This window comes from Theropithecus gelada, chromosome 9 (genome assembly GCF_003255815.1).
Source record: "Theropithecus gelada isolate Dixy chromosome 9, Tgel_1.0, whole genome shotgun sequence".
In the NCBI taxonomy this organism is placed as follows: domain Eukaryota; kingdom Metazoa; phylum Chordata; class Mammalia; order Primates; family Cercopithecidae; genus Theropithecus; species Theropithecus gelada.
Genome location: NC_037677.1, coordinates 47,379,107 through 47,406,104, shown reverse-complemented (window position 1 = coordinate 47,406,104; position 26,998 = coordinate 47,379,107). Strand labels below are relative to the sequence as shown.

Genomic DNA, 26,998 nt, shown 5'->3' with positions numbered 1-26,998 from the left:
TTTGAAGGGCATCACTTTATTCCAAATTTGATCATTATTGAGGGGGATTTTTTACAGTCTTCCTTCCCTCCTCCCTCAGCTGCCTCCCGGTTAGAGACGCTAACAAGAATTACGATGGTCCCAAGATACTGGAGGAAGTAAAAACGGTGAAGGCCCTACACATTTTAGTTCACGTTTGGCATGTCTTGGCCTTTACTCTATGTAAGGCAAGGAGAAAGAGATGAAATTTAAATTACAGATTAATACAAATGTATTAGTCCATTTTCACACTGCTATAAAGAACTGCCCAAGACTGGGTAATTTATAAAGGAAAGAGGTTTAATTGACTCAGTTCCTCAAGGCTGGGAAGGCCTCAGGAAACTTACAATCACAGCAGACGGCAAAGAGGAACCAAGGCACCTTCTTCACAAGGTGGCAGTAAGGAGAATGAACACAGGAGGAACTACCAAACACTTATAAAAATCATCAGATCTCATGAGAACTCACTATCACGAGAACAGCATGGGGGAACTGCCCCAAGATCCAATTACCTCCACCTGATCTCTCCCTTGACATGTGGGGATTATAGGGATTACAATTCAAGATGATATTTCAGGTGGGGCCACAGCCAAACCATATCATACAAGGAATGACTGAAACTAAAGGTACTAATTTCCTTTCCCTTGATTGGCCAGACTGTCATCTCCATTACTAATAGAGACCAAGCAGGTTGGTTTAATCCCATTGCCCTCTAGTGCTTTCCAGTGTTGGCCAAAATGTTGCCTCCATTTTAAACGTTCTTCCTGGGAAAGAATATCTTTCTATCATACGATTAGGGAGAAGAGAAGAGGAAGCAAGAGAAAAGTTTAAAGTGTTGTACAGAAGTTTCCAACCACAGGAGGAGCAAAATACCAAAGAAGTTGTAGAATACAGGGTGTGGCGAAGAGTTGGAGCCCAGGCCAGGCTGTCTGAGAAGGCATGCCAAGCCAAGGTTCAGGCTTCCTAGGACCATGTCCTGTCCGGAGAAGCATTCCAGTCCTTCTCATCCTGGAGAAGTGGCCAAGCCCCATGCAGCTAGAGGGAGGCCACATACACCACACTATCTTTGCAGAAGGTTTCCAGGGAAAAGACAGACCAACTGAATGACCTCCTGCCCATCCTTGGCCAGAGCCCCATGCCAGGGAGAGCTGGGCGAGTCCATGATGTCTGATCAGATCGGGGCTGGCTTCAGGTCTTAAACATTAGGAAGCCCCCAAATGCAGTGCCCGGCAGGCTTCTCTTTGTTATTGATCCCTGCGTTAACTCAAACCACACTCGTTCACCCTTCTGCAGCTCAGCCATGGCAAAGACCGTTGCTGTGCTTCCACCCCCCTGCCCAGTGGTACAGACCGGAGTCCGATGGTGACCTCCAAACACCAGCTGCCCAGTGCCTGGCCCTGGGCCAAATTCAACGCTCACTGCAAACAGGTAGACACCACGCTCAGGGGCTCGGAAGTAGCCATGTTCAGGGAAGTAGCTGCTGCCAACGTTGATGTGCGTAGAGTTGAACTTCACTGTCTGCAGGGCAGCCGTCCCTTCTGAAAAGCTGGCATAGAAGGCCACAGGGGATCCTGAAACATGAAAGTGCTCAGTGACTCATCCCTTACGCCATTGGGTGGGAAATTAAACCCTGAGCCCCGCCGTCCTCACCTTATTAGCACTGGAAATAGGTCACTATTTCTAGATAACCTAGATATTCGCAACAGCAGTGTTATTGCAGGAGCAGAGCTAGATGGCCAATTCTCAGTTTTTCACTAACTGAGAGGAAGGAAAATGCAAGTCTGTTGTCTCAGCTGATTAACATTTTAACAAAACGCTTTTTCTTTTTTCTTTTTTTTCTTTTTTTTTTTTTTTTGAGACAGGGTCTCACTCTGTCTCCCAGGTTGGAGTGCAGTGGCGGTCATGACACTGCAGCCCCCTGCCTTTTTTTTTTCTCGTAGAGATGGAGTCTTACTATGTTGCCCAGGCTGATCTCAACCTCCTGGGCTCAAGTGATCCTCCAGCCTCAGCCTCCCAAAATGTTAGGCTTACAGGTGAGCCACCATGCCCAGCCACAAAGCACTTTCTCGTTTGATTCCTTTTCCTTCCACCTTCCTTGAGAGACAGTATGCCCGATTGACAAAACAGGTTGAATCCTTCACCGGCTGCCCAAGGTTACATGGTTTGTAAATGGCAGGCTGGGATGGGAACACGGGTCTCTGACTCCCAGACCACTACCTGCTAGGAATCTTGAGATACTCAGGGGAAAGGGAGAAAATATCCATCCTCAAGGTAATAATAATGCTAACACTGGGAAGGTATTTGCAGAGCTATGAAGGCTGGTCCTCCTCCTGGATGTTGAAGACAGAACCTTGGAGACAGAAGGAAAGAGCAGGTGAAGCCAGGGAAGAGAAGCCCCTTCAAGCTGGTCTTTTTTTTAGTTGATAAATGGTCTCTTGTTGCCCAGACTGGAGTGCATTGAGATCATGGCTCACTGCAGCCTCAACTTCCTGGGCTCAAGCAATCCTCCCACCTCAGCCTCCTGAGTAGCTGGGTCTACAAGCACACGCCATCATGCCTGGCTAATTTTTCATTTTTTGTAGAGACAGAGTCTTGCTCTGTTGCCCAGACTGGGCTCAAGCGGTCCTCCCACCTCAGCCCCGCAAAGTGCTGGGATTACAGGTGTGAGCTGGTCATCTTAATGTGGTTTTTCAAAATGTTGCACAGAGCCCTGAGATTACATATGGGTAAATTGAGGCCCAGAAAGAAAAAGCTTGTTGCTCCAGACCACACAACTAGTAAATTACCAAGCCTCCTGGGAGCAGACCTTGAATCTCTTGACTTCTGATTCTCTGCAGGGAGCACTTTGGCCAGCCTTAGGACAGGAACACCGACAGAACACTGGTGCTGGGCCCATGCACGGGCAGAGGCAGAGGAAGCTGCCATGGTGGAGGGTGCACAAACAGCCAGGAAGAAGCCAGTCGTGCTGCCTGGCCAGCATGGTTGGGCAGGTAGGGGGGACAGGGTCAGGAGACAGCACAGGAAGGGTGAGTCCTACTTGGGTCCTGGCTGTGACACTGGCCTTGGCACCAACAAGGTCATGTCTACTGTGGGGTTCCTCAACCTGCTCCCTCTGTAGGGGTTTAAAACAAGGTCCCCACTTCTTAGGTGATGAAACCAAAGCCTGTAAAGGAGCAGTTTGCTGAGCAATTACTGACTTGGCTCCCGGAACTTGAGCCTCAGCTCTTTGACTCCCAATTCAGCAAGACTTTTGAATAAAAAAATGTTGCTTTTCTCTAGTTCTGGAAGATTTTCTGAGAATTAGACAGTTGAGAATAGCTTTCCCATTTGTGTTAAGATTGTGTCAAGTCAGCTGGGCGCAGTGGTTCACGCCTGTAATCTCAGCACTTTGGGAGACCAAGGCAGGCGGATCACCTGAGGTCGGTAGCTCGAGACCAGCCTGACCAACATGGAGAAACCCCATCACTACTAAAAATACAAAATTAGCCAGGCGTGGTGGCGCATACCTGTAATCCCAGCTAGCCTGGAGGCTGAGGCATGAGAATCGCTTGAACCCGGGAAGCGGAGGTTGCGATGAGCCGAGATGGCGCCATTGCACTCTAGCCTGGGCAACAAGAGTGAAATTCCATCTCAAAAAAAAAAAAAAAAAAAAAAAAGATTGTGCCAAGTCAGAGGCCAGCGGCTGCCTCTGCAATTCCCCTAACACCCAGCAGGTGGGTCTCTCGCCTAGCCAAAGGCAGGCCGGCCCGCAGCGCCCTCTACCGGTGCTAGGCCCTTGTTCCGGCCGTTCCGTCCGGGCGCCCGCGCAGGGAGTTTCGCCGCAGAGGGAGACCCCCTCAACCCAGCCTTTCGCCAGACAGGCCCTAAGATGTGGCTTCGAAGGGCTGTGCAAACTCAGAGTGTGCTTCCCTGCAGGGCACACATTGAAGCCCTACAGCCTCCCTACAGACAAATAAAGGGAAATTTGGGGTGTGTGTGGGTGTGTGTCTGTGTTTGAGACAGACTCCTACTCTGTCGCCCAGGCTGGAGTGCAGTGGAGCTATCTTGGCTCACAGCAACCTCTGCCTCCCAGGTTCAAGCGATTCTCCTGCCTCAGCCTTCCAAGTAGTTGGGATTACAGGTGCCTGCCACCACACCTGGCTAATTCTTTTTTTTTTTAGACAGAGTTTTGCTTTTCTTGCCCAGGCTGGAGTGCAGTGGCGCAATCTCAGCTAACTGCGGCCTCTGCCTCCCAGGTTCAAGTGATTCTCCTGTCTCAGCCTCCTGAGTAGCTGGGATTACAGGCGCCCACCACCACACCCGGCTAATTTTGTATTTTTAGTAGAGATGGGGTTTCACCATGTTGGCCAGGCTGGTCTCAAACTCCTGACCTCAGGTGATCCACCCACCTCAGCCTCCCAAACTGCTGGGATTAAAGGCATGAGCCACTGCGCCTGGCCTGGAAATTTGTTTTGAAGGAAAACATTTTTTTGAAATAAATATCGTCATGGTAAACACATTTCCAAACCATCAGGCAAATTCTGAAAGTCATCAGCATATTGAAGCCTTGCACCACCACAAGAGGAAACAAGAGAGAAGTGTCAGTGTAGGTGGACACAGCCTGGACCCTGAAAATGCTGGGGAAATGGGAAAATGTTGACTGCATTCCTACATGAGGTAAGCTTCATGCTAGGTATTTGGTAAACGCAGCAGTCTTCATAACACAACTTTGACATGGGTAGGGATTCTGCTATTTTACTGAGGAAGAAGCAGACAAGTGATGCCAGAGCCTGGGTGCTTCCCACTGCTCCACATTGCCTCTTGGGCCATAGGGAGGGTCAGCAGGGGCAGGGGCTGCCTGGGACGGGACCTTCAACAAGGCCTTGGACTTGCCACACACCAGGCTGCGCATGGCCATGGCTAAGATGGTGGCCTTGTATTTAGCCCTGTGTGTGGGTGGGGTGTGGCCACAGCTCCAAGGCCAGCCTCTGACAGAGAGAGTCACTTGAGACACAGAGCCTAGTTGTCCCCCTCCCAGGACCACACTCAGGGAGGGGATGGGAAGCTTGGTCGCACATCCCTTCAACCTCAAAGCCAGCTCCCAGGCCCAGGGCCCTGCAGGGACCAGCCATGGAGGGCCTTTTGGAAGGGAAGAACGAGCACCCTAAAGACAGTGCTCCTCTGCTGCTCACTAGCTGTGCAAGCAGGAAACTTCTGTTTGCGCCTCAGTTTCACGTAAGGTGGTAGTGCTGATGAGTGTGTCATTGACCTGTTGGGATGGGTCATTGTGGTAAAGCCCAGGAAGGGGACTAGCACAGAGCGGTGAGACAGGTTAACTGTATTTGCAGAGGGAATGAGCTCCTTACAGCGCCCATGGCTTTCCCTGCACAGTCCACTGAGGTGTGTTCCAAGACGTTAGCAGGTGCCTGAAATCTCAGACAGTACTAAACCCAATATATACTTTTTTTTCCCTCTATGTAAATACCTGTGCCAAAGTTTAACTTGTACATTAGGCACAGTAAGAGATTAATGACAATAATAAAATATAAAACAATTATAACAATATACTGCAATAAAAGTTATATGAATGTGGTTTCTCCCTCTCTCAAAATCTTATTTTACTGTACTCACCTATTTTCTCATCGTGGTTGATGCAAGAAACTGAAATCAAGCCTGGGCACATGGCTCACATCTGTAATCCTAACACTTTAGGAGGCTGAGGTGGGCAGATTGCTTGAGCCCAGGAATTTGAGACCGGCCTGGGCAACATAGCAAGACCCCGTCTCTACAAAAAGTACAAAAATTAGCTAGGCATGGTGACACATGCCTGTAAGTCCCAGCTACTCTGGAGGCTGAAGTGGGAGGATCAGCTGAGCCTGGGAAGGTCGAGGCTGCAGTGGGCCATGATCCCACCACTGTACTCAAGCCTGGACAACAAAGTGAGAGGCATCTCAAAAAACAAAACAAAACAAAACAAAAACAAAAACAGAAAAAAGAAACTAAAATCATGGAAAGTGAAACAGTAGCTAAGTGGGGCTGCAAGTGGCTGCAGTCCCTAGCCACATTCTACCTAGATACAGTGGCTTAAACGCACATGGGAATTAAGGGGGTGAGGTGAAGAGTTGAGATGTGGGGACTTGAGGGCTCCCCTGGCAGGGCAGGAGGCGCTCCCCTCTCTGCAGCAGTACACGGCCCTGGTGTGCGTGTGGCCTCCAGGCTCTGCCGTTCACGGGCTATGGCACTAGCAGGTGGTTTTTGTGACTTCTCCTGTCTCCCCATAAGCCAGGTAGCTTGAGAGGCCCACACCCCTGAAAAGCAGGTGGGCCAAAGGGAAGGTGGACCCAATAGGGGTGACCGATGGCCATGCTGTTCTCTCTCTTCCTGGCCCTCTTGGAGGCAGAAGAGCTGCCGCCAGCCCGCCCTGGCCTCCTTGACTCGTCCAGTCTCCCCGGTCCAGGAACTCACCTGTCTCCCAGAGCGCCGCGCCCAAGGCACCCGGCACAGGCCCTGTGCCGCGCGTGTCCACCAAAGGCTCCGCTTCCTTCTTGTCCCTCTTCCGGGGAGCTTCTAGGCCTTTCTGCTGCTTCTTCCCTTTCCTGCTCAGCATGGTCTGCAGCTTCCCCAGGTCCAGGCTGACGTTGGCTTCCATGAGTCCTTGGAAGTTCCCAAAGAGGCTGTGGAAGAGCCGTTGGTGCTGCTCCAAGCTGCGCTGGGTGGCGAAGAGTGCGTCGTGGAGGCCGTCAAGGGAGGCGTTGAGGGAGGCAGCCCCGGCCTCGGCCTCAGCCTCGGCCTCACAGCACCGCCCGACACGCTTGACGTCGTTGCTCAGGCGCTGGAGCTCCCGCGCCAGCCCGGCCAGGGCGGTGGTGCCGGCCTCCTCGCGGCCCGCGTCATGGCTGGGCTCCAGGTGCTCTGCCGGCCGCGGGGGCTCCGAGGCCTGCTCCAGGGCCGCCACTCGGGCGGCCAGCTCATCCCAGCCGAGCACCTGCTCCTGCAGCCCGCTGGCGGCGTCCTGCAGGGCCACGCGGATCTGCTCATAGGTCAGGGGCAGCGGTCCCGGCGCCTCCTCGGACATCTCCTCCAGCACCTCCTCCCCGAAGAGCGCGGCCAGCACCGCCTCGTGCCGCAGCGCGTCCTCCAGCAGGGCGGCGAAGGCGCTGTGCAGCTGGCGCACCTCGTGGCGGGCCTCGGCCGCGGCCGCCTTCAGCGCTCCCACCTCGCCATCCAGCGCCTGCACTTGGCTCCGGAGCCGCGCCGTGGCCGCTCGCGCCCTCTCGCCCTCCACTTTGTGAGCGTCCACAGCCAGGGACACGGCGTCCACGGCGCTCTGCAGGGCCTGCAGGGAGGAGCCGTCCAGCTGCCGCCGCTCGTCCAGGCTCACCTGGGTCTCCTCCAGGGCACGCGTGGCGTCCCTCTGGCCCTCCCGGATGACGTCCAGGTCTAAGTAGAGCTTCTGGCAGTTGCAGTCCTTCACGTACTTGATGAGGTCGGCATGGCCACCCTGCAGGTGCTGCAGCGTGAGATTGAGCTCCAGGAGCTGCCGCTCCACCTCCTCCTTGTTTTCCTCCATGATCAGAGACTTCTCCATCAGGATCACGCGCAGCTCACGGAGCGCCGTGTGGTTCACCTGCAGCTCCTCCACCTGCCGCTCCACCTTGCTAATCTGATCGAAGGTCTCGTCGGATTCGGAGTACAGTTCCTTGATCTCATCCGCGTGCCGGGTCAGGGTGGCCCTCATGTCCTCCAGGGTGTATTGCAACTCCTCCTCCCTGCGGGCCGTGGTCATGTGCAGCTCTGAGAGGTTCCTCTGCAGCTGGCCCAGCCTGGCCTGCAGGCTCTCTGGCTCAGGTCTTGCCCCAGCCTGGGGCGTTGCCAGCACCAGGCTGCCATTGGTGCCTGGGGCCTCCTGAGCCTTGTGCAGCCTCTTCAATTTGGTGTCCACATCGGCCTGGAGCTCTGAGATCGAACGGTGCAGGGTAAAGTGCTGGGCGTGCAGGCGATCCTCCACGTCCTGCCGCAGCTGACCCACTCTCTGAGCATTCTCCTGGACCTTGGCCTCAAATTTGGCACCAAGCTCCTGGAAGTCAGCCTTGGCCACGGCACTGTCCTGGACTCTCGAGATGGCCTGGCGGTTGGTCTCCACATTAAGAGACAGGTTTCTTATGGCCTGGGAAAGGCTGTGCAGGCTTTGGTTAAAGCTCCTCCAGATGGGGCTGAAATGCACTTGTAGGAAGGTGTCCACGTGGGGTAGCAGCACCTGCTCCAAGGATCTGTCAGGGAACTCTGCAACAGACGTGTGGTGTGACACAAGCCCTGTAGGAGCAGACATTCCTCCCAGGCTGGGACCAGCGGGGTCCTCCCCTCCTCCCCTCAATGTGACCAGGCTCTTCCTCAGCCCCTAGAGCCTGCCACTCACCGTGCTCTGTTTGATTTGCTTCCATCATTGCAGCTGTGAGGTTACCAGGCAGGGCCTTCCACAGGCCTGGCAGGCTGTCTGCCACCTGGTGAACATCATTCTGGAGATCTCCCAGAAGGTGTTCCTGCTGTTCCTGTTGCACCTCAACCTCACTGATCGCTGCAGCCAGGTGGCCTAAATGCACAGCAGACATAAATGTCAAGGGCTAACTCACCAGGTCTGGGACAATCACGAGGTTCACAGAAGGATCGTTGAGGGCTGAGAGCAGGGAAGGTAGCTGCTGATGTCCTCTGAGCAGGAGCTTAGAAGCCTTAAGCCCCTGGAGGGCAAATGCATAGCAAGTGAACCCTCATCCTGCCTCCTACACCCACAGCAGACATGACTAATCAATCATGGTCCACTCCCCTCCTCAGCACATGCACATGGCCTCACAACTTCATTCTTGGCAGCCCTTGTCAATAAATACTTCACCACATAATGACACTGATTTGCTTTCTCAATCTTGGGCCCAGCCTTGAAGGGCCCTGATGCAAATGATGTCTTTTGGTTGGTTTCCTGTGCTGACTCCAAGACCAAGGACAGTATGACTTCCTGGCTCTGGTTAGGGCTGTGGGGAAGGGTGAGAATGCTTTTTCCAGGCACAAGGGTTTGTGTGGTTCAGGGGACAAGGAAAGTGTCAGATGAACCAGTACTTCCCAGAAGATGGGGTGAAGGAAAAGGGTGTGTGTGCTTGGCCAGCAGGCAGCTGGGAGCCCGGTGAGCCTGGCCTTCAAGGTGGGAGGTGGTGCAGGCCACAGAGGAGTCCTTGCTGATTCTGGAGGCAAGGTTTCCCTGAAATGGCACTGCTGTATCACAGAAGAAAGGGCCAGCTGGCTACGTGGGCCCCAGTAGCCTGCCTGCCTGTCTGCCTGCCCCTTCCGGAAAGCAACACACCAGGTTCAAAGCTGACTGGTCCATCCCCAGGTTCCTGGTGGCTGTCACTAGGATCTGCAGGCTCAGGGATTGCCATGGAATCTGCAGAAGAAAGCATTAGATATTGACCCCAGTGGTCAGAGGAGCTGCTTGACTTTGGGGATCAGAGGTCAAGTGGGGAGGGGTGCAGCAGGGAGCCCTACCGTGGTGCTCGCAGTTGGGGCCCGTGTAACCAGGGCAGCACCTCCAGGCCAAGGAGGTCAGCACCTTCTGCTTGACCTGGTACACTGGCTTGTGGGCCATGCGGTACCTGGAGGAGGAGGAGGGCTGACTCAGTGACTCCAGGGAGGGCTCGCTCCAGGCCTGGGCGAATGGCCCACCCTCCCCTACTCACATGACTTTGACTCTCTGGCAGTCTGGAGCTCCCTGCGGACATGGCTGCTGCGAGTGGACGAGGAATTTCTCTGTTTTGCAAAGAGCTAGTAAAGTGACCAGCTTGGACATCGGGTAGGGGCACCAGTTACTGGAAAACAAGCAAGAGGAGAAGGCTGCTGAGCCACACCCAGGTCAACAGGGGGTGCCAGTGCAGAGCCACCAGTCCCCACCTCCTGCCGGAGCAGTGCTGGGATTCTGGAATCCATTATCCTGTGAAGAGAGCCCTCTGCATTATTCATCCCTGGGCTCCAGACCAAACGTTTCACAATCCCTACCTGCAAAGAGGGCACCTGCTCCACCCCCTTCCTGAAGCCTCCCCGAGCCAGCACAGAGAGGCTGAGAAACCCACCAAAATCTAGAACTGTGAAAAGCAGCTCCAGGGTGATGACTGTTTTAGCCGACAAAACTAACAGCCAGAGTGTGGGGAAAACACCATGTGCACTGCAGCTGTCTGCATGGATTCCCTTCGGTGAGGTTAGCCGCAGAGCCAGAAAGCTCTCGCTGTTTCTCCTGCTACCAAGGTGCAGCTGGGGCTGGAGAGTCCTGGGTTTGAATCCCTCACGCTTTCTGACTGTGTGACCCCGAGTGAGGCGCTTAGGGAGTTTCTCTTTCCCCATCTATACAATGGCGATGGTAATGCCCTCCTTTAAGTGGGTAGAGGAATACCAGGTGCCTGGCTCCTGACAAGTGTTCTGTGAACACAGCTCCACTGCCCCATTCCAACTGCCCTGGCAGCCTGCCCAGTTGCTACTTATGTGAAGGACCAGCTCCCTGGCCATGCCCATTAGGATCATTCTAGAAATGGACTTTCAAACAGTTGTCCTAAGGAAAGGTAAGCAGCTGGGTGGAGCAGTGTCTTCTCTGGGATGGCCACCACATCAAGGTCATGCAAGGTGGTTGGAGGTCACGCTCAGTATCCTGCACACTTGAGAGGTAGCCCCTCCATCCTGGCCCTTCACCAGCATGCACTGTGGTGATCCCAGGAGCCGGGGGACGCTCATGCTGATGGAGCTCCAGTTCACTGACCCAGTGGCTGACTCCATGGGGTCTGTGGCAGTGGTCAGAGAGCCCTTCCCCAGGCAGCCAGCTCCCAGAACAGAGCTCATCAAAGTGGCAAGTGGCAATGATCTCCGTGGCACAGTACAGCTCAGCACCTCTTGGGTGCTGGGTGCTGCGCTCAAGCTCAGGGTGTGGATGTGGAGGTAGAGACTTTCCCTTCAGGGTCCCCAGGGAGAGCACTCTTAGAATGGGTGAGAGGTGCCAGGATCTGCAGAGACTTTTAGGAGAAGGAGCTAATGGGGCTATGTCTTAAAGCCGGAAAGTTGGATGAGGCACCGGATGTGACAGGGGTGCGTAGGGGTGAGGAAGGGGCTGCAGAAGGAGGCTGGGATGAAAGGAGAAGCCAGACCTCAGCAGAGGAGCTGGCCTGTGTCCTGAGGGCATGGGAAGTCATGGAGGGGTTTCAGCAGGGAAGTGGCGTGAAAGAGCCACCCTGGTTCCTGGGTGCAGAGAGGATGGGAGGGCAAGATGTTGGCAGCTGTGTCCAGGGTCTAGGGGGAGATAATGGCAGTTTCGACTGAGTGATGGTGGACGTGGGAGAAGTGGCCACATCTGTGAGCTCTTAGAAAGCGGCGTTCAGAGGCCTTGGTGGTAAAGTGACTGTCAGTGCCAGGATTTTATTCTCCGGAGCTGGTCTTTGTCCTGGGGCCGTCAAGCACTGTCACACAGGGATAGTGCTGGGAAAGGCAAGGGTGGGGGATTCGAGTGACTTTTTTTTTTTTTCTCTTGTTTTTGAGACGGAGTCTTGCACTGTCGCTTGGGCTGGAGTGCAGTGGCGCGATCTCAGCTTGCTGCAACCTCCACCTCCCAGGTTCAAGCGATTCTCTTTGCCTCAGTCTCCCAAGTAGCTGGGATTACAGGCACCCGCGACCACACCCGGCTAATTTTTTTGTATTTTCAGTAGAGACGGGGTTTCACTACGTTGGCCAGGCTGGTCTCGAACTCCTGACCTCATGATCCACCTGCCTCGGCCTCCCAAAGTGCTGGGATTACAGGCAGAAGCCACCGTGCCCAGCTAAGTGACCATATTTTGAGTGCTGAGCCCCTAGCCTGCTTTACCCTCTCAGCAGCAGACTGGAAAAGTTTCTCAGGAAAATGAGCCAGCCCAAGAGGAAAAGACCCAAAGCTGCTGACACCAGGGGTCCTCCCATAAAAATAACCAACCAGAAGATCCTATGACAAAACGGGACAGAAAAGGGTATCCATACACCCCAGCTTCCAGTCAGTTTCTCAGTCTTTCTCAAGTGAGCAGACATCCAAGATTTACCCGAGAAACATTGTATTCCAAAAGAGGGCCAGGTACAGTGGCGCACGCCTGTAATCCCAGCACTGTGAGAGGCTGAGGTGGGAGGATCCTTTGAGCCCAGGAGTTTGAGTCCAGCCTGCGCAACATAGTGAGACCTCATCCCTACAAAAAATTAGCCAGGTGTGGTGGCACATGCCCGTAGTCCCAGCTCTTCAGGAGGCTGAGGTAGGAGGATTGATTGAGCCCAGAATTTCGAGGCTGCAGTGAGCCATGATTATGCCACTACACTTCAGCCTGGGTGCAGAGCAAGACCCTATCTCCAAAAAAAAGAAAAAAAAAAAAAAAAAGAGATCAAAGTGGGCAAACGAAAAAATACCAACTTGGACAAAAACTAAGCCTGCGTAAGGAGAAGAGAACCACTGAAACATTTGCACTAAGATTTCCAGGTTGATAAAATAAATTACTGCACCCAAGAAACAAGACCAGGAATCTATGAAAAAGAAAAAAAAATGAGGGGGGATGGGAGAGGAAGGGTGAACATTCAAAGAACAAAAAAGAACTCTTGGAAATTAAAAACATAACAGTAGAAATGAAAATAAATTTAATGGAAATGTCAGAGGGTCAAGTTAAAGAATTTTCCCTAAAAGAGCAAACAGAGAGATGAAAAATTGGAAAGAGAAAAGAAAAATAGAGGACGAGTCTTGCAAATGTAACATTGAAATAGTACAAATTTCTGAAAGAGAGAACAGAGGGAGGAAATCATCAATGAAAAAAAATCAGGCTGGGCATGGTGGCTCATGTCTGTAATCCCAGTATTTTGGGAAGTTGAGGCAGGAGGATCACTTGAGCTCAGGAGTTTGAGACCAGCCTGAGCAACATGACAAGATCTCAATCTCCACAAAAAAACTGAAAAATTAGCCAGGTGTGCTGGTGTGCACCTGTAGTCCCAGCTCTTCAGATGGCTGAGGTGGAAGGGTCCTGTAAGCCCGGGAGGTTGAGGCTTCAGTGAGCTATGACTGCGCCACTGGACTCCAGCCTGAGCAAAAGAGCGAGACCTTGTCTCAACAACAAACCAAAAACATATTCCGGAAGTGAAGGACTTCAATTTTCAGATTCAGAGCAGCACCAATTACCTGCAATATGATGAAAATACACTTATATCAAAATACGTCATCATGAAATTTTAGAACTCTGGGAACAAAGATGGTCTCTACATGCTTCCAGCAAGGAAAACCAAGACAAACACACGCATACAAAATTGGTAACTGGAATGGCTTTGAACCTCTCAGCAGCAATATTGGAAACTGGAACACAGTGAGGATTGCATTCAAAATACTGAAGAAACATAATTTACAACCCAGAATCCTATATCCAGCCTAACTATGAATCAGTGTGGGAGTGAGAATAAAGATATTTTCAAATGACCCAGGTTTCAGAACATTGGCCTCCCACGTATCCCTCATCAGGAGACTACCTGATGAGCAGTGGTTTGAAATATTGCTTGCACATCAACACCATCATGCAAGCCAGATGTGGTGGCTTGCACCTGTAATCCCAGCTACTCAAGAGGCTGAGGTGGGAGAACTGCTTGAGGCCTGGAGTTCGAGATCAGCCTGGAGAACATAGTGAGACCCCCACCTCAAAAAAACAAAACAAAACAAAACAAAACACACTCAAAAACAAAACCATTGTGTGGCACTTTAAAAATAATTAAAAATAATAGTCTTGGGGCCGAGTGTGGTGGCTCATGCTTGTAATTCCAGCACTTTGGGAGGCCAAGGCAGGGGAATGACTTGAGGTCAGGGGTTCCAAACCAGCCTGGCAAACATGGCAAAACCTCGTCTCCACTAAAAATACAAAAATTAGCTGGGCATGGTGGTGCATGCCTGTAATCCCAGCTACTCGGGAGGCTGAGGCAGGAGAATCACTTGAACCCGGGAGGCAGAGGTTGCAGTGAGTGGAGATTGCACCATTGCATTCCAGCCTGGGTGACAAAGCAAGACTCCGTCTCAATAATAATGATAATAATAATAATAATAATGTCTTGGGTTAGGTGCTCATGCCAGTCATCCCAACACTGGGAGGCCAAAGCAGGAGGACTGCTTGAGACTAGGAATTTGAGACCAGCCTGGGCAATATAGTGAGACGTCATCTCTACAAAAAACAATAAAAAGAGGCCAGGCACGGTGGCTCATGCCTGTAATCCCAGAACTTTGGAAGGCCGAGGTGGGCAGATCACAAGGTCAGGAGTTTGAGACCAGCCTGGCCAACATAGTGACACCCTGTCTCTACTAAAAAATACAAAAAATTAGCTGGGCATGGTGGTGGGCGCCTGTAATCCCAGCTACTTGGGAGGCTGAGGCAGGAGAATTGCTTGAACCCGGGAGGTGGAGATTGTGGTGAGTCAAGATCATGCCACTGCACTCCAGCCTGGGTGACAGTGTGAGACTCCATCTCAATAATAATAATAATAATAATAATAATAATAATAATAAAAAGAAAGAAAAATAATAGTCTTCCAGACCCCCTGAGATTAGGGCCTGAGCACCAGCATTTTAAGGCTCTCTGGGTTATTGCATGGCACACCCAGGATGCAGAACCGTGGTGCCACAGGAAACACTCCAACAGAACAATAGAGAAAATCAAGAAAGAGAAGGCACAGGATCAGGAAACAGGTTCCAACATAAAAACCAGGTGAAGGGAACCCCCAGGACGACAATGGGCTGTGGTATGAGGGCAGCAGTCCACATCAGAACATACCTGGAGGCTCTGGGAGCCGCATCTCCAAGAAGACGCAGCTGCTCCGACATCCGGCATGAATGAGAGTGTAGAGAGCAGATGTGGACAACTGGCTGAGGGTGTGGAGCTGAGTTAGTGATAAAGACACGGAATAAGCAAAAGAAAAAAGCAAGACACATGAAATTTTAGAACTCTGAGAGTTCTAAATTTTTACTACAAGGAAAACAAAAAGTGTGCAAGGGGGCAAAAAAGTTTCAGTTTAGTTCAAGGCTTAATGCTGAGCAGTACATGTGGCCCTATGAATACATGCACATGCATTTGCTTTGGGGTAGGAATGACATCTGACTCAAAGATAATGCTATCTCCATCCCAGCAACTCGGGTGGCTGAGGCAGGAAGATCGCTTGAATCTGGGAGGTGGAGGTTGCAGTGAGCCAAGATCGCGCCATTGCACTCCAGCCTGGGCAACAAGAGTGAAACTCCATCTCAAAAAAAAAAGATAATGCTACCTCCCAAGAAGCAGCAATGAGGCCGGGCGCGGTGGCTCAAGCCTGTAATCCCAGCACTTTGGGAGGCCGAGGCGGGTGGATCACGAGGTCAGGAGATCGAGACTATCCTGGCTAACATGGTGAAACCCCGTCTCTACTAAAAATACAAAAAACTAGCTGGGCGTGGTGGCGGGCGCCTGTAGTCTCAGCTACTTGGGAGGCTGAGGCGGGAGAATGGCGTGAACCCGGGAGGCGGAGCTTCCAGTGAGCCGAGATCACGCCACTGCACTCCAGCCTGGGAGCACAGCGAGACTCCGTCTCAAAAAAAAAAAAAAAAAAAAAAAAAGAAGCAGCAATGCAAGCATGTTATTTAGTGATACAGAGGTAAATGCGAAAGAATCACCTGCAAAGTTGAAAGTCATTGCCTTTGGGACCAGAGGGTGCTGGGGCTTCTGACCGTCTCAGCAAGCCTTATAGAACCAGTTGACTCCTAATCAGGAGATCAGCAAACTTTTTTTCTAAAGGTACAGATAGTAAATATTTGACACAAGACCAGCTACATAATCTGCAAGGCCCAGTGCAAAACGAATACGTGGGGCCTCTCCTTCAAAAAGTATGAAGAATTTCAAGATGATGACACCCAGGGAGGAGCCCTCCAGAGGGCAGGGCCTTGTGTGTGACTGCATGGGTCACATGCCCCTGATGCTGGCCATGGTTTCAGGCTTTCCAGGCCACATGAACTCTGTCCCATCTACTCAACTCTGCCATTGTACCACAAAAGCAGTCACTGACGATACGTAAATGAACCAGCCTGGCTGTGCTTGAATAAAACTTTGTTAGCAAAAACAGGTGAGGGGCTGGATTTGGCCCACTCCCCTGCCTATGAGTATGTGTAACTAATAAAAATGAAACTTTAAAAAATAAATAAAATCATTTTCATCAGGAAAAGACAATGCAGATGAATAATCAAGAACATTTTGGAACCCGGGCACAGTGACTCACGCCTGTAATCCCAGCACTTTGGGAGGCCCAGGCGGGTGGATCGCTTGAGTCCAGGAGTTTCAGACAAGTCTGGGCAACGTGGCACAACCCTGTCTCTACAAAAAATACAAAAATTAGCTGGGCGTGGTGGTGCACACCTCTAGTCCCAGCTACTTGGGAGACTGAGGTGGGAGGATTGCTTGAGCCGAGGAGGTGGAGGTCGCAGTGAGCCGACAGTGAACCACTGCACTCGAGCCTGGGCAATGGAGCAAGACCCTGTCTCAAAAGAAAAAAAGAAAGAGCATTTTGGAAGACAACAATGAGTAGGGAGTTTCTCTCACAACTATCAAGACTGACTCCAAAGCCAAGGGATGAAAACGATGGGTGTTGGCTCAGGATTTGATATGCCAGCCAATGGGAACAGAGACCAGGAAGGGGCCAGTGCATCTCCAAGGAATCAGTCAGTGTGAAAAGGGGTCACCTCACCATAAGGATGGAAGGAAGGAATGCTCACTCAACACTGAAACAGAGGGCTGGGAAGGCACTGGCCCCAGAGCTCAGGAGCCACAGGTGACAGGCTCGCTTGCACAGACACCCACCTGGGGCCCCATGGAAACTCCTGGAATATGGGCTCAGTCCTAGGGAAAAATCTCTCTTAGACCAGTGGTTCTCAATGGGAGGAGAGGGGACTTTCCCCAGGTGCATTGTCACGACTGGGTGGTGGGTGCTACTCACGACTGGGCGTCTCATGGGCGGGGCCCAAAGATGCTGCCAAATACCTACAATGCATAGGACATCTCCACACCCCACAGCAAGGAATTGTCTAGCCCAAAATGTCAGTAGTGCCAGGGTTGAGAAACTCTCTCTAAACAAAGTTCCATTCCTCGCAAACCTCTGACCTACTGCAGAGGGCCTGGAAGGCCTGTGCCCCAGGCACGCCTGGCCTGGTCCAGTCTGCTAGGAGTGACCGGGACTTTCCACCTCAAGCTCCTGGAAGTGGAAACTATGCCGCCCACCCTTCCTGCCCAGGAACTTTCTCCGCTGACCTGCCCAGACCCTGGGCTTCAGCACCGCTATTCTCTCTGCCCACACTGCCCGCCCTGGGCAGGCCCTCCCTTGGCACAGTACAGGCTGCTGGCCCAGAACCCTGGGAACATTCTTGACCTTTGCTTTGGCTTCCTCCAGCTCTTGGCAGCTTCTTGCTGGCCCTTGATGCCCATGCCCCTGGCCCAACTTGCTGAAGCGCCCATTTTTCCCTCTGCCCCTCCATCTCAGGCTGGCTTTATCTTTGTGCCCTCCCTTGGGGAGTCCTGCTGGGTGCCCTCATCTCCCAGTGGCCAACCCAGAGTGAATGTGGGGCTCCCCTGGCCTGGTTTGGAGCTGCTCTTGGTCTTCTGTTGCCCCAACCTGCTTCCCCACCCAGATGGGAGGGTATGTGGACTCCTTTGGAGCTTTAAACGGAAGCTGGGTGGCCTGTGCTTTCCTCTCCTCCTCCTCCCTGAACCTACAGTGACCTTGAGCAAGGCACTTCCCCCGTCATTGAAATGCGAAGAAGCTGTGCCTCTGCGGCAAACAGAGCAGAGCGGGTGTTGGGGGGAAGGGGGAGGGAGCCTGTAGGCGGGGGAGGGCGCATCCATTATGCAGATTGTGTGGAGTGCCTTCCCATCCCCAGCCAGGAAACGCCCTCCCAGGGGCCCTCAAGTCTTCCTTGGCAAGGAGGGCGTGTTCTCAGCAGCCTTGCTTTCTGATGCCCTGAAGCCAGCCATTAACCTGACCATTCCAGGGGAGAAACTCACAGGGTTTTGTCCTTGAGTCAGAAAAGGGCCTTGGCAGAGAAGCCCGAGGCTCTCTCAGGGGCCAGCCCAGAGCTGAGAACCCCTGAGCGTAGTTCTGGAATCTTCAGCTCTGGCCAGTGGGGGCTCTTCCCTGTTGATGTCAAGAGCTCTGTGCCCGGCAGGGGTCAGGCACGGGGGGAGGGGGGGGTGAGGATGGGGGAGGAACAAGTGCAAAAGGTGCATCGTGGCTTGTGTTCCGCCCTGCTCCTGTGTGACCTCTAGCCATATGCTGGACTTCTCTGGGCCACAAGCTCCCAGCTGGGAAAATCCCAAGGCTCCTGGTGTGAGGGTCAGGAGAAGCCTGAGGCTGGTGACTGGGGCCAACCAGCCTGCTGGCAGCAGCGTCCCCTACACGGCCACCCTCTTGGGGGGACAGGACAGAGAATGCCTGGGTGGGCCCCGGCTCTCACTGTCACTTAGGAGCTCTGTGGCCCTGGGGGGCATCCCCACCCCTCTGAGCTGTCACAGCAATGTGATAGATAGGACACCTTGCCTGGGGCTCAGCATAGTCCCTACAGCAGACTGAGTTCCACTGGGACAGCAAATCCTGGGTCTGAGGCGCTCACATTCTAGACATCCCCGAGTCAGGGCACAGAAAGAGCCTCGTCCTCCCAGAGTCCTAATGCTCAGGCTGCTGACTCCCTGGGCTGGGCCCCTCGGGGTCCCTGGCGACCTAAGAAGCAGTTAACCCCTTCACTTCTCCACCGCAGGGAAGTCTGAGGACATAGTGGTTCTATTCAAGCTTTTCCTTGCAAAGGGTCTTACTGGGGCCTGCATCCAGGGCCCGGCCTAGCCCTGGGGCTCTGGAAACGTGAGCGGCAAAGGCAGGGCAGAATGCCTGACTCTGGCAGCCGAGCCTCCTTGTGATGGTGTCGGTGTCACCACCCCTGCTAGTGGAACCCAATCTGCCTCCCCTTCCCCTGCTGCAGGGACGGGGACTGGAGCACGCTTCCGCCTCCCTGGTCACAGGAGCACGGGAAGCAATCAGCCCAGGAAGCCGTGGCGTTTCCTTCCTTTCTCACCAGCCCATCCGGGCTTGTTGAGAGAACATGGGCTTGTCCTGTGGAGACTGCAGCTTCTGGATGTGGGAAGGAGAGCCTTGCAGGCAGGGGGCTTCCAGGCTTGGGACACCTGGGCATTCCTGGTCCAGGTACATGCACCCTCCCACTCTGAGAACCCCCAGAGAAGGACTGCAGGGCCCCTGCAGGGCTGCCCGACAGCAGTTCCCAGACCCTCACTCCTTGGGGCTAAGGGAGCAATGTCTCCCACAACCAAGACCCCGGGGAGGAAGAGGAGCAGCTCCCTCCTCCCTCCTGTCCACCGGGTCCCCTCATCCTCCCTTTCATCAAAAGGAGGAAGGTGGCCTGAGACTCAGGCATGGAGCTTCCTTGGTGCTGAAATCAGAGCGGAGTGTCTGGATCCACCCTGCCCCTGCCCCGCACCCCCTCCCCGCCCCACCACTGAGAATCACCTGCGCTTCCCAGCCCTGAGCAGAGTTGGTGGCAGGCGGGAATGAGGTTTTTCCATGGCCAGCTGCTCAGCCACTGCTCCCCACACCACTGCCACCAGCCCCTCACTAAGGGGCCTCTTGCCCCTCCCTGGTCAAATCCGTTTTCAGGAAAGGACCCAACAAACCTGCAACTCAGAAGCCAAATGAGACCTCTCCCAGGCAGGTCCGCTCTGCGATGGCGGCTCTCATTCACCTCACAGAAGTGTAAGTTGGCCCCCCTCACTCCCTACATCCATGTAGATGCCCTTAGCCAAACAGGTCTGGTGTGCGGGGGCAGGAGGGTGGGGGTAGGAGCATCTGGGGGTTGGGGCTGGCTTCGAGTGCTGCGAAGAGTTGACTATGAGCTCTGGAGTCAGACTCAGATCTTGCTCCTTAGCTGTGTGACCTTGGGCAAGCCCCTCAGCCTCTCTGAGCCTCGGGCTCCTCCTCTGTAAGTGGGGCTGTTGGAGGGATGAACTGAGATACACATGGCAAGGTGCCTGGCCCCGAGACTAGCCCCGTAAACAGCACCTGCTGCTCTGACTGAGGGGCAGTTGGAGATGAGGGGGGACTTACAGGCCCAATACCTCATCAGCAGGAGGGGCCCTGGCCCTGTACAAATAGAACGTTGGAAAGCTGTGTTCTGGGTCCAGTTGCAAGACCATCCTGCCCACTCTCGGGGTCACTGAGGCAGAGCTCCCTGGATTATGCTGTGGAGAGCAGGGTGCCTTCTCTGCTCACTGCTGGGCACTCAGAGTCAGGTCCCCAGGGAACTCAGATCAAAATCTGAGGGCAGCCTTGCTGGGTGTCAGCTTTCAGAATTGATTTCTTTCGAAGAACAGGAGGCATGGCCAGGCCAGCTGGCAATGGCTTCAGCCACAGTCCCCCAGTGCCCCATGCTGGGTGATTGATGGTAGGAGCTGTGCCTCCCCACCAGCCCCCCAAGCCCCATTCCCTACCATGGCTCCGACAGGGAACTCCCTGTCATTCTTAGGTGGATCCTGAAACACCAAGTCCAGGCTAGACTTGTTCAGCCTCACAGCTGGCCCAGCAGATAGCTTCGATTAGCCCATTTCACAGATGGGACGTGAGGTCTAGAGAGGCTCTGGTCTAGCTGAGCTGGGACTCAGATCCTACTCCATGACCTCTGCCAAGGTCCAGGCCCTCTTACCGTCCAACGGGATCCTTGCCGGTGTCCTCAGCCTCTGCCCTCCAGACCCCAGGTAGCCTGGAGCTCTGCAGATCAGACAGCCTAGTACTGGGAGCCTGGGCCCATACCCCCAGCAGCCCCCAGCCCAGGGGGCCCCCAAGGCTGAACAGCAAGCTCAGGATCATCTTGGCGGCGGGGCAGGCTCAGCTCACACTCAGCCTTGGCAAGTGGCTCCAGAAACTGCTAGTGACGTTGTCTTCAAGTTAAATCTCAGGAGGAAAAGAAAATATGAGGACAACAAAGAGAGGAAGTGGCCTGGGCCGGCCTACCCGGTGGGTCTTGTCCTGCCCCCCAACCACCCTGGCTGGCCCCCACAGGCGCTGCCAACCACACAAGCCAGTTCCTGTCCCTGAGGACTTGGCTCAGGGGACTCTGGGAATGTGGTAGACACAGCGGGTGGCCCCACCAAACGCATCCTTATGGGAACCTGCTCCCTGGGAGCCATGAAAAGAGCGTGGACTTTGAGGTAGGGCCACAGGAAGTGGTCAGGTCCATCTCGGGGGACCTGCTGCCCAGCCACACTGCTGGCCAGGAAATGGGGGGCACTTCATGCCTCCTCAGCACCTTCAGTTCAGAGAAGGGAAGGGACTATTCTGGGGTCACACAGCATGCAGCCAGAGGCCAGGACATGGGGAAGTCCTTCACTTCCCCACCCCCACCCACCTCAGATCCTCCAACCAGGGTCTAGCGGCATCCAGGATGCTGGTGGGTAGCTGCACAGCCCAGGCTGCGGGAGGTTGGCCACTCTCACCTGACAGGCCTATGTGGAGCCCTGACCCCTAACTGGGATGCTGGGGGACATTGACCAAGGCGCCTCCCCTCTCTGTGCCTGTCTGTCCAGTTGTAGCCTAGACACAGCGCCCCCGGGGCCAAGAGCACCCAGCTAGAGCTGCCCCCATGGGTGGGCAGGGCAGCAAATGAATGAGGGACAGGGATGGGTTGGGAGGTGGCCAGCCCCCTCCAGCCCCTGGAGGGCACGGGGCAGGAGAGCTGGGCTGAGCCAGCAGGAGCCCAGGGAGCTTGGTCTCTGCCTTCCTATCCTGGAGGAAGGTGAGGCCGGGCCTCCTTCCCTCCCTCCTTCCCTCCCTGCCCCCACTGCACGCGGGGCTGGCTGGGCTCCAGCTGGCCTCCGCATCAATATTTCATCGGCGTCAATAGGAGGCAGCGGGGACAGCCGCTGCGGCAGCACTCGAGCCAGCTCCAGCCCGCAGCTCACAGGGAGATCCAGCTCCGTCCTGCCCGCAGCAGCCCAACCCTGCACACCCACCATGGATGTCTTCAAGAAGGGCTTCTCCATCGCCAAGGAGGGCGTGGTGGGTGCGGTGGAGAAGACCAAGCAGGGGGTGACGGAAGCAGCTGAGAAGACCAAGGAGGGGGTCATGTATGTGGGTAAGTGGGGCATGGCAGGGTGGGACAGTGTAGTGGCCAGAGGATGAGGTGCCCAGTTACCTTCGCCAGACCTTACTCCCAAGCCCCAGGGAGGCATTTTGGGAGGGGGTGAGGCCCTGGCTATTAAGGTGGGGTCTCCAGACCCTGGAGCACCCACGATGCCCTGTGCACACCTATGTGTGTTTGTCTCTGGCCTTCTCGGGGCCTCTGGGTGTCAGAGACCGCAGACAGGGCTGGCTACCTGTCTGTGCATGCACAAAGACATGCCCAAGCACACCAGCCTCCCCTGAGCCTGGAGCCCCTGAAGCTATGAGCAGCCTGTGCTCAGGTGGCCCCCACCCTCTCCACACGGGAGCAACTGCAGCCAGGCCACGGATCCCCACCCTCCCCGGAGAGAAGGGGTGGGCTGGGGGATGAGACCTAGGCTCAGTGTTCCCTCCCCCGCATCCTCTCCTGGCGCTCTCCGGAGGAGGAAGGGGAGGTCAAACCAATGACTCAGCTCCGGCCGGTCCTGTTGCTGCTTCTGAGGCCCGGCCACACCCAGGCAGGGGCTGGACCCTGGGTCTAGTCAGTGTCCCTACCTCAGGCTTGCTCTCTCTTGTCCCCCACCTTCTGTCCTGTCCCCTTGCCATCCATCCACTTCTTCCAGACACAGCAGGAAGAGGCCCTCTGAAGGGGCCACCAGCCCACAGACACCATCCTCACTCCCGCCCCACCCCGGCCCCCACCGCCCACCCTGCAGCTTGTCCAGCTGTTCTGTTGTGTTTGTCCTGACCGCCCACAACACCTGGAGTGGGGTCCGGGCTGACGGCTCCATTTCCTCCCCAGGAACCAAGACCAAGGAGAATGTTGTACACAGCGTGACCTCAGGTGAGGAGCCTCAGGGCCAGGGGACACGTGGGGGCTGGGACCCCTTGGGCTCCTGCATCCTAGTGCTTGGGCTCAAACCTAGAGTCCTGCCTTACCCCCAGCTGGGGTCCCAAACCCTGCAGACCCTTGCAGATCATGAGGCTAAACTAGGGTGGGTGTCTCCTTACCCCCACCAGCATCAGAGGTGCCCTGGAGTCTGAGGGAGCAGGGGAGGGTCCCAGCAGAGCCAGGGCTCTGAGCTCCTAGTAAGAGGCTGCGAGCCTGACTCCAGCAGGCCTGCCTGGGGGCTGGGGCGGAGGCCAGTCAGTGTCCTCCTGCAGTGGCCGAGAAGACCAAGGAGCAGGCCAACGCCGTGAGCGAGGCTGTGGTGAGCAGCGTCAACACTGTGGCCGCCAAGACCGTGGAGGAGGCGGAGAACATCGCGGTCACCTCCGGGGTGGTGCGCAAGGTGAGCCCCGGCCCTCAGACCCTCTCAGTCCTCTCCTGGGCCCAGAGAGGCTGCTGGGTAGAGGCGGCATCACTCCACTCCACACCCCAGGAAACATGACGGGGGGCTGGGGCTGGCTTCAGTTTCAGCACCGAGCACGGTGGGGTCCATGCTTGCTGTTCAACCTGCATTCGGGTCTGGAATCCCCACAACCACCCCATTGAGGGGACTTGGGGGCCCATCTCATAGACAAGGAAAGTGAGGCTCAAAACCACTCTTTCTGGACGGCTGTCAGCATTTAGGAGACACCACATTTTATAAGTGAAAACAGGGTCCCACATGGTAACAGACAGCCTCCCGGGCAGTGGTCACCAGGCCGGGGGCTGAGTCGCACTCGCCCCGCCCCCAGGGCCCAGCCTCCCTCCCTGCGCTGGGCGGGGCAGCTGCCTCCTGCTGGGAGCCTCAGGGAAGCAGCGTCCCCTGGTGGTGGGAAAGCAGTGCTGGTTCTGACCTTACCCTGTGCAGCTGCCTTTGTGTATGTGTGTGTGCACGGGTGCTGAGTGAGCATGTGGGTGCATTTGTGTGCGAATGTGTGGGTGTACATGTGTGTGAATGTACACATGTGTGTGCGGCCCAATAGCAGACAGCACAGGAGCAGTGGGGCGCTCCCCAGGCATGGGTGTCTGCTGGGTGAGTTTTCCCAGCACCTGAGACACAGCAAGCTCTGTGCATTGTACGCTTATTAGTTCATTTAATAGACACAAAATCCCATGAGATGGTGTGGAAACTAAGGCCCAGAGAGATTAATGTGCCTAAGGTCCCATGGCTAGTTCATGTGAGCTTGGAATTCCCCTGAGCAGCCTGTACTCTGAGAGACCCTGTGGCAGTGCAGGTGCTGGCCTGGGCTAGGATTCTAGCCTGGGGGTGGGGTGGGGGAGCAGTGTCCAGCTCTCCTACCTGTTACAGACCTCCTAGGTGGTGGAGTCTGAGGCTCCCAGCACGGAGAACCCCTGCGTTGGGAGTGGGTGGGTGGAAGGGTGGGGGCTGCCCTACTCCTCTTGGCTTTGGGGCAATGCCCAGGTGTCTGCTTCCAGGGCCAGCACAGGGTCTCCATGTCCTTGGAGCTGGCAGCTGCTCCCTCTCCTAGTTTCCCTTCCTCGTTGTATGACCTCGAGAAGTGAAGGAAGCTCTTTGGGCCTCCGTGTCCTCATCTGCAAGATGGGGGTGAGAGTGTCAGTCTCCCTGGGCTGTGTGATGAGGCAGGGCCATGACCTCCATGAAGTGATTCTCCTGGTCTATGTGAGCACCCAGCAGAGGAAGGTGACCATCATCATCATCATCATCATCATCATGTGTCCTGGGCAGAATACATAGAGCCCCAGGAGGCCCCTCCCGCCTCACCCCCAGCAAAAGAGACGCTGGGGTGAGGGTGCCCGGGCGTTCCTAGTGAATCCTGGAGCAGGGCTAGTGAGCCCTTGGAGCCACCTCAAGGGAGACTCATTTCCTGGTGACACCCAAAAACCAATCACGACTCATCTCCCAGTGAACTGTGAAAGGCCTCAGCAGGGACTATCTAGCCGCTCATGCCCTTGGCCTCATGATCAGCCTTAGGGTGGCAGGACTCAGCAGGTGGCCACCTGCCCTGCCCCTGGAGAGCCTGGCCGACTCCAGCCAGCACAGCACTGCCCTTTTATGCCCCACTCCGTCAAGGGGCAGGATGGCCCTGGGGCAACACAGAGGTGACAGGATACCCCCCACCAGAGGCAGGTGCTGAGGCCAGAGTGCAGGCCAATCACCAGTGTGGTCCTACATACCCGGCTGTCATGATCTCTCACGCAAGTGTCTGGCTGGCATGGAGTGCAGGAGATAGAAGAAGATGGAAAGTGGGAGAGGAGTGTGTAACCTCTGCTGGCCCTGACAAGCCTGAGCCCAGAGCCTGTCCAGGAGGCAAGGAGAGGGACTCATGCTCCTGGGGACTGAAGTGGACCTGGAGCAAGCCTGATCTGATGCTGACACACCCCACCACTTTGAGCTCGAAGGCCCTGAGCTGCATGCCAAGCCTGCCTGGCCTCAGAGTCCCTATGTGAACCCCAATCGGCCTTCCTTGTAGGGCTACTGAGGGTGGGGTCAGACCTGGGGCTTCAGGGGCCTCTGCCTACTCTCACCCCCACTCCACCCCAGCCCACCCAGGTTCCTCATCAATGAAGCCCAGCTAGGGGCTTCCCAGAGACTGGGGACCAGCTTGAGGGGTGAAGCTGGGCTCCAGGGTACTTGGTGCCCCGGAAGGCCTCGGCATCATCAGACAGAGCCCCAGATATTGTCTGAACTGCACACCCCCAACACCTCCAGCCCCTCCAAGTACAATAAGGCCATGAGGGGCCTCTGCTCCTCCTTGAGGCCGGGGTAGACAAGGCCCTGGTTGCAGGGCAGCTAGGGGTGTCTGCATTCTCTGCATGGTCTCATGCCCCATTTTGTCCCCACAGGAGGACTTGAAGCCATCTGCCCCCCAACAGGAGGGTGAGGCAGCCAAAGAGAAAGAGGAAGTGGCAGAGGAGGTAGGAGCTGGGCTTCTGGGGTGTACCATGGCGGGGGTTCCTGGGTAGAGACCCCATCCCCCACAGACTCACTGCTTCCCTCCTGGGCTCCCAGGGCCCACCAGACCTTCCGCAGCCCCCACAGGGATTGTGGGCAGGGCTAACCCTGAACCTGAGTGGGAAGTCCCCCCACGGATGACCCCTCAGGCATGAGGCACAGGGGACAACCTTTCCCAGCCGACTCAGGGTGGCCCATTAGGGCTGGGGCCCGGAGCTGGGTGTGCAGGTCATTCTCTCTCCCAGGACCAGAGTGGGGGAGACTAGAGGGCTACAGGCCAGCGCAGACGCCCTGAGGAGCGCTCCTCTGCCTTGGACACCATCCCTTCCTAGCACAAGGAGTGCCCGCCTTGAGTGACCTACGGCTGCCCACGCTCCTGCCCTCATCCCTGGCCACCCTTGGCCTGTCCACCTGTGCTGCTGCACCGACCTCACTGCCCTCCCTCGGCCCCGCCCGCCCTCTGGTCCTTCTGACCCCACATATGCTGCTGTGAGTTTTTTTTTAAATGATTCCAAATAAAACTTGAGCCCACTCCTGCCATGCTTCCTCTGGGTGCTGTGTAGCTTGAGGAAGGGTCCCCAGGTCCGCCCAGGAACAGGAGCGGGTTCAGCCTGTTGATAGGACCAAGTATCCTACAGGGACACACACACGGCATTCATGGGACCTGTGAGAGCAGGCGCTGCCTTCAGCAACACCCCCAACCCACCCATTGCCTTTAACATGGAGGAGGCAGCACTGCCTTCGGCGCCCCAAGACATTCGACAGGACTCACAATCCCATCCACAGGACAGCTTAGCTCAGCCTCAGGGTAGCCCCTGCCTGCCTGCTCTGCATCCCTGAGGAACCCACTGTCAGCAGGAGGCGAAGACAGGCTCCTGGGCCTTCCCTCCATGTGTGGCCTGGGCTCCAGGGTC

At 55.2% G+C, this 26,998-nt stretch overlaps 2 protein-coding genes across 6 annotated transcripts; one reads left to right on the top strand and one right to left on the bottom strand.

Annotated features, from left to right (window-relative positions):
- Positions 1 to 21,257, bottom strand: MMRN2 (multimerin 2). Of its 2 annotated transcripts, XM_025396109.1 has the most exons (8): positions 20,825 to 20,958; positions 20,768 to 20,781; positions 9,720 to 9,848; positions 9,529 to 9,635; positions 9,347 to 9,427; positions 8,414 to 8,587; positions 6,463 to 8,280; positions 1 to 1,589 (listed from the first exon to the last, which is right to left on the bottom strand). In XM_025396109.1, the coding sequence occupies exons 3-8, from the start codon at positions 9,827 to 9,829 to the stop codon at positions 1,207 to 1,209; spliced, it is 2,673 nt and encodes an 890-aa protein (XP_025251894.1). In that variant the 5' UTR covers positions 9,830 to 9,848; positions 20,768 to 20,781; positions 20,825 to 20,958; the 3' UTR covers positions 1 to 1,206. The 2 variants fall into 2 exon arrangements, with proteins under 2 accessions (XP_025251894.1, XP_025251893.1); XM_025396108.1 differs by having other exon boundaries at positions 20,768 to 21,257.
- On the top strand, positions 19,202 to 26,622 carry SNCG (synuclein gamma). Of its 4 annotated transcripts, XM_025396118.1 has the most exons (7): positions 19,202 to 19,257; positions 19,726 to 19,821; positions 21,965 to 22,195; positions 23,024 to 23,065; positions 23,340 to 23,513; positions 25,976 to 26,047; positions 26,330 to 26,622. In XM_025396118.1, the coding sequence occupies exons 3-6, from the start codon at positions 22,075 to 22,077 to the stop codon at positions 26,011 to 26,013; spliced, it is 375 nt and encodes a 124-aa protein (XP_025251903.1). In that variant the 5' UTR covers positions 19,202 to 19,257; positions 19,726 to 19,821; positions 21,965 to 22,074; the 3' UTR covers positions 26,014 to 26,047; positions 26,330 to 26,622. The 4 variants fall into 4 exon arrangements, with proteins under 4 accessions (XP_025251903.1, XP_025251902.1, XP_025251900.1 ...); XM_025396117.1 differs by lacking the exons at positions 19,202 to 19,257; positions 19,726 to 19,821 and having other exon boundaries at positions 21,818 to 22,195; positions 23,386 to 23,513; XM_025396115.1 differs by lacking the exons at positions 19,202 to 19,257; positions 19,726 to 19,821 and having other exon boundaries at positions 21,818 to 22,195; positions 23,386 to 23,513; positions 25,976 to 26,620.
- The last annotated feature ends 376 nt before the right edge of the window (positions 26,623 to 26,998 follow it).